Raw genomic sequence first — 6,697 nt, 5'->3', positions numbered from 1 at the left:
AAAATTGAAAGTAAAAATTAAAGTTAAAAGAAATTTCTAATCAGAATTAAATCAGAGCTGTTTTTTTTAAACCATGAGACAGACTTAAATCCTCGACTCTATTCAAAAATAGAAAATCTGAGGTATAATCTGATTCACCTTAATTCCAATTTGGGTTTTTATTTTTTAATAACCAGAGAGCCACATTGTTGGAGTCAAAGAGTCACATGTGGCTCTGGAGCCACAGGTTGTAGACCCCTACAACAATTGGTGGCAGTGATGACGTCATTATGATGACAGCCGCAGGGCTCATCGGATTGGTCGATGTGTACATGTCTCTAGTCGGTGGTCTTTCATATCAAGTAGCACCAACCACCTGGTAGGACACGGGTTCCGGGTGGTCAGGCACATGACAGCCGCTGGCTACGTTTATAACCTGCCGATTATTATCAAAAAAAAAAAAAAAAAAAAANNNATGAAGATTCTGCTGATAACTTCCCATTGCGATGTGGCAGTTGTATTTATGACCAGAAATAGAAATATTTGTTTGAAGATATTAGTGACTTCTAGTGTGTAAGATTTCAACACCTGTTTAAAAACACAAATACATTAGAGTTATCAAGATTTAAAAATAAAAAAATCATAAAACAAAATAATAGACTAAACAAGTCAAAAATTGACAGATTTTTGTTATAAAAGTTACCTTTCAAAAGAAAAAAATCTTATTACACAAAAAAAAAAATCAGATTTAATTTTTAAATCAAATATATATTTTTAATAAACTCCAAATATGACCTTTAACCTTTTGTCCAAAGAAAAGTCATATTTTCAGTAGACTTTGAGTGAAACGCCATTATCAATAGTTATCAGGGTTTCAACAGTTTAATGATGTTTTGTGGGATTGTTCAACATTCGGTTATCAAGTCCATGGGACACAAGTTGAGATAAATCCGTCTTTATCTGCTGTACTCCGAGTCTCGGCTTGTATAACTTAAACCGACACACGTCTGTGCGATCGTTTTAAATCAAAGTTTGTGACTGGAAGGGTTTAAAAATGTGTATAAATATAAAGATTTATAGGACGTGTCTGAACTGGGCTGCACAGCGTCTTCTGTTGCGTAAAGACAAAAAAAAAAAAAACCTGGTCAACTGTTCAAACTCTGGAACAACGTTGGGTTCAAAGTCTCACCTCGGGAGCTTTGCCTAAGTGCTGTGTCAGCACGATGAGGTTGATCAGCGTCTCAGGATGGCTGCTGTCCTGATAAGAGGAAAATTAGAGACAGAAATAAACCAGAGAGTGAGATTTTTAATTTATTTAACCATATATTAAAAGTTAAACAACTACAAGGTTCTATCTAATTTCATTTATTTAAATATAAAAATAAAACGAATTAGCAGTGATTAAAATAAATAAGAGACTATCTAATAATGAGTAATTAATAATAAAACTATGTTTGTTAAAACATAATTAAATAGATAACAGTTGTCGTGTAAAAATGAATGGACAAAACAAAATAAAGCTGTAAATCAAGAACATTAAGTAATTAGGGTTATTTGATAAAAATAAGAAAATAATGCTGAGCTAAAATGAGGAAAATAGCAGTGATATAATCCCACAATTAACTCATTTAATCATGTTTTTTAACAATAAACAAAACACAGGAACTTCAGAAGATCAGGTGCTGCCCCCTGCTGTTCAAGCAACAGAAACACAGTCTAATAATTTTACTTTAATCATTAATTTGTTGTTACTAACCCTCGAATTCCAGAGCTCCAGTGTTTATGTTCACTGTATTTTTTTTTTAATTGTTAACGTGATAATTCTAGTAGATTTTGAATGAGAAAAGCGCCGCTTTTCTCCTTCAAAATCTACTAGAATTATCACGTTAACGGTTGAAAAGTTACAGTATGTAGAAGACTTTGTGTTTAAGCGTCACCGGTGACGCCTCAAGTGTTAAAGGGTTAAACTGAAGGATTTTGGATGATCTAATTAAGATGGATTTAATTATTTGGGCTAATTGTGCATCATAAAACCATACATAAAATGTAGGTGCTGCATATATAAAAAAATATTTAAAAAAAACTACAGATTTAGGATTTAAAATTACATGTCAAAATAATTTACCTTCAAGGAAATGTGTAGCATTTAAAAAAAATAAATGAAATAAAAGTACATTTTTGGACATACTTGCACAAACTTTATATTCTGCAAAAATCAATAACAAAAAGCAACAAAAAACTGCTTTTATTTTCTTTTACCTAATTGTTACATTTTAATTAACAATTATGTAAAAATAAGAACATTTCATGGGTTGATGGAAATAAAAATGTTAAAAAAAACAACTCTTCTGCTAAAAAGGAGGCCACCAGTTAAAAATATTCGCATCAACTACTAACTAAAGTTGTCATATCTAACCTTATCCAGAGCCTCCTGCAGGACTCCCTCGGCCTCCTCCCACTTGTTCTGAGCCATGTAACAGGCAGCCTGTCCATTCAGGAGCAGCAGCGTCGACGAGTATTTGTCAGACATCTCTTGGAAAATGTAGTATGCATCCTGCAGCTTCTCTCCACCCTGAAACGACAGCCATTAAAAACATGTAAAGCTTTGTATGTTTATTTTCTGGAAAGAGTTGAAGTACAACACAATCGGTTTGTGCACTTTTTCAAGAATCTATTTTGTCCCAGAGAACAAGTGAAAATAAAAGAAATAGTATTTGTAAAAGTTACATTTTTTTATCCTGTGTTGTACAAGTCTTTGTTAAAAAAAGAAAGATAACAAGAAAATTAAATGCATTTTAATATATTTATTAAATTGGAAAAACTAATAGTTTCTATAAATCATGTCAGACTGTTTTTCCAAATCTGTTGTGATGATCCATCCAAACACCAACGATGACTACTGTGAGCGCTGGGATAGGTTGTCACCATGGTTACAGGCAAAAACTTCCAGTTCAGACTAATTAAGTAAACATGTTTTTTTTTTTTGTTTTTACCTCTTGTAATCTTTTTTTCTTGGCAAACAAAAACATTTTTTTTCCTTTTGTTTTTTGCTTTTAATGAAAAGAGGAAATAAATGGATTATTTTGATTCTTTTCTTTTAATCAAGGAAACTTTAATTACCAAAAAGTGCATGGAGCTAAATCATCGGGCCTTTTAAAATTATACTAAAGTCAAATGCTCAAGTTAAAAATTTAGTTAATTTCTCACTTAGTTTACTCATTTTCTCTCAACAGCTTCAGGGATTTATAATTTCTTTTAACTTTTTTGAAGAAGTGCAGAGAGACGGACACAAATATTCATCTAAATATGAACTAAAACCACTTTTTACAAAACTTCCACATAAAATTAAGATATACGGTTGATTGCAGACAAATTCAATTTATTGTAAAATCACAAATATTTCCTTGAGAATTTATTTCTTATTGAGAAAATCCTTGATGTTGAATAGTCAAGAAATAATTCACATTTTTAATTAAGTGTTGCTGCTGTGACCCACTCCTGACAGCAGGTGGTGCTGTTCAACCGCCCTCACAGACTATAAACAGGCAGTTCTTGGAAACTTTTAGCTAATTCCTACAGTTCTTTTTTTTATGTTTTCCAGAGAACTAAAATAAAAGTAGAACATGTTATTCAACCATTTCGGACCACCCAAGTATACAGCTGCTACAGAGACACTGATGTATTTTTGTCTCATTCACAGAAGAAAAAAGTATTTATTTATCAAATGCATGTAAACAAGAGTGAGCTCGTTTTCCTCACCACAGCAATGTTAACCCAAGCTGTGGCTAGCTGGGTGAGAGTAGCATCCTCGTCCTGCTCCTGCATCTTCTTCAGCTCTTTTCTGTCAAAACATGTCACTGATATTAGAGTCTGGAGGTTCTTATGCAACAACAGAAGTTAATGTGATTAGAAATTATGTGGGTTTTAGCCTAAAATAAATACCCAGAGAATGTGCAGTGTAAAAACCAGACATATAGAGTAATAATGCATCTGTTTAAGAACATAAAATATTGTTATACCTTGCCAAGTCAACTCGATCCAAACCCAGAAGCACCTGAATGCTCATCGCCATACTGCAAAAAACAAAACATTTAGATTAGTTTAGTGCAAATCAAGTCTGCAATCATGCTTTATGCTACTAAATAAAATCACATTTATGCTTTTAATTTGGAATTTGCTTCAGTGAAATTTGGAGAAATTAAATTATAATATCAGAACAATTTTACTGGAACGGTGTAAAATAAAATGTGATTTTTTACCACTCCAGACTTTCTCCTTGGTGCAGAGTTCTGAGAGCAGCATCCGTGTTCTGCTCATGGTAATAAATGGAAGCGGCCATCAGAAGGAAGGTGGTGTTGGCAGCATCCACACTCTTTGCCATCTTTTTATCCAAATCAGCAACAATAGCATCCCTGGAAAAAAAACAAAAACTCTCAAATAACATCTGTCATGACTAATATTAAAATCAATATAAGCATTCCCACTGAAATCAAGGCAAAAATTCCAAAAGGGGATGAATTTTTCAAATAATTCTGTTCAAACGTTCTACTTACAAAGGTCTTTTTGGCTGAATGAGATAATGAAATACTTATTGAAAACACAACTGTAGGTTAAAACTCAAAATTATTACAAAGAAAAGTTTATCAGAGTAACTTGTAGGTCACAATTAATTTGTTCAAAGGACATAAATGATTTTAGTAAGTATTTTAAAGTAATAAAATTACTTTAAAAATAATAATTGATGTATATTCCTACAATTCGACCTAATTTATTTGTCTGAAGAGAGTTGTTATTAGAATTCAATCGACCTGTACCATAAAAAAATAGTTTCAAAATGAGATAAAATCCATAGTGAAAAAAATACCATGGTCGGTTTTTTTTTGCTATAATGTAAAAACAACCAAGTGCGATCACAGCGGATGACAGTCATGAGTTTATTTTTTTTTAATGTGGAAAAACAACAGTGGGTTGAACTTTATGAAACTAAAATGCAAACAGATTTGCCATTATTTCTCGTCTGTTTGTTGGTACAGATATTTAAATTACACTTTATTATCTTGTAAGAAATTTGGAAAACATCATCTTCCCTGTTCAGTACCAGGTATTTAGATCTGGATCATCCCAGATGTCCTGGATTGAGTTTAGGTCAGTGAATCGATTGTTCAAAAATAAACAACAAATCGTATCATCAACTACAAAATTAAAATGAATCGCTACACCACTAAATAAAATGACTTATTGTGATAATGTAATTTTAAAACGTAGTATTGTAGACAATAAGATGACTATGAAGATCTTCAGTGTTAAGGGAAAATTCTAAAAGCTGTCTTTTTACCTTTTGTTTTCACTGGACAAATACTCGGCAAACATCTTCACGGCCTGAAGCTCTGGAGGAGAGTTGCCTCTGATGTCATCCAGGACAACAGCATACTTCCTCTGCATGAACACAAAACGTTCATTTAGTGAAGTATTGTTGACTACGATAAGTGTACAGTAAAAAAAATAAACAAAAACAGTAACAAATCTTTATGAACAACATAAGGCTTTTACATAACTTGAGCACTTACCTGAGCAATGTAAGCCCTATACAAAAACGTGTCTCTTTCAACTTCTTTCTCGGGCGATGAAGGCTAAAAACAAAAATATTAATAATAACAATTAATTCAGATGTATATAAACACATCAGCTCAGCATAAACTAAATTAATTTGACATAAACTAGCTTATTTAGCATGGTTGCTAACAATTGTTAGCACTTGGGTACCGGATAAAGCCAAATAAGAGGAAAATGAAGTATGATTTTAAAAGTTTAAACCATTAAAAAAGCTCCCATACCTTTACTTTCTGAGCCTCGTTGATACATTGTTGAAAACTGCCGATGTAATACGCATTTTTCACATCAAACAGTTCATCAACATCGCTCTGTTGAGACGCCATGTTTCTCTGCTAACTTCCGGACACGTAGAAAAAAATACGTCACTCCATTACGTTGCGTGGAGCATTGTGGGAAATGGAGTTAAATTGTGTAGAGCAAAAAAGATAACATATCAGGTCTCGTTTAAAACTTAAATGTCTGGTAAATATTATTTTTTAAAATATATATAATAATATTATGATTTATTAATTTGGGAAAGTATTCAGGGTAATCAGTTAAATATTTATTAATTAAGCTAAATGTAAAACCCAATGTTTGAAAGTTTAACCTGGACATTAAATACAAGTCCAAACCATAATGAACTGTATCCAAATCCAAATAATGCTATAAATTTAAAATTTGTGATAAATAAAAATGTTTTAAATCCAGGCTTATTCTTTTTTAAGTTTGACCTTTAACACTTGACACAGAAATTAACCTTAGCAACTTTTATTGACTTTTTTTGTTCACTGAACTTTTTTTCAACTTTTTATTTTTTTTTTAGTGTTTCCAAAACACAATAAGTAACAAAAGTTCTATGAAATGTTGTTAAATAATTAAAACAATCTGACAGGAAAATGACATTGACAGACACAATTAAAAGAAACAACATTTTTTTATGTGCAGTCAAACATAAAACATGCTCATTTGAATATTTTCATACTTTTGTCTCATATGTACAGGATTTTAAATGTTTTTTTCAAATTACAGCCACTAGAGGGAGCTCCAGATTAATTTGAGGTCCATAGGTGTTCCTTTTTCGTTTGTGTCCTATTGAAGAAAAGCATCTTTCCAGTTTAAAAAA

The 6,697-nt window shown here is 31.9% G+C and overlaps 1 protein-coding gene across 1 annotated transcript in view; it reads right to left on the bottom strand.

Moving 5' to 3' along the window:
- cope (COPI coat complex subunit epsilon) overlaps positions 1–5,975 on the bottom strand; it is a 7,352-nt gene extending 1,377 nt beyond the window's left edge. The window contains exons 1-8 of the mRNA XM_024279284.1: positions 5,814–5,975; positions 5,547–5,609; positions 5,315–5,415; positions 4,239–4,391; positions 3,999–4,052; positions 3,739–3,820; positions 2,396–2,551; positions 1,169–1,237 (exon numbers count right to left, since the gene is read on the bottom strand). Of these exons, the coding sequence (XP_024135052.1) occupies positions 1,169–1,237; positions 2,396–2,551; positions 3,739–3,820; positions 3,999–4,052; positions 4,239–4,391; positions 5,315–5,415; positions 5,547–5,609; positions 5,814–5,915 (780 nt within the window). The 5' untranslated portion in view covers positions 5,916–5,975. The remainder of the gene's footprint in view (positions 1–1,168; positions 1,238–2,395; positions 2,552–3,738; positions 3,821–3,998; positions 4,053–4,238; positions 4,392–5,314; positions 5,416–5,546; positions 5,610–5,813) is intronic.
- Positions 5,976–6,697: the final 722 nt, after the last annotated feature.

This window comes from Oryzias melastigma, linkage group LG4 (assembly GCF_002922805.2).
Source record: "Oryzias melastigma strain HK-1 linkage group LG4, ASM292280v2, whole genome shotgun sequence".
In the NCBI taxonomy this organism is placed as follows: domain Eukaryota; kingdom Metazoa; phylum Chordata; class Actinopteri; order Beloniformes; family Adrianichthyidae; genus Oryzias; species Oryzias melastigma.
The sequence above is the reverse complement of the archived record's forward strand: the minus strand, read 5'-3'. Positions and strand labels throughout refer to the sequence as shown.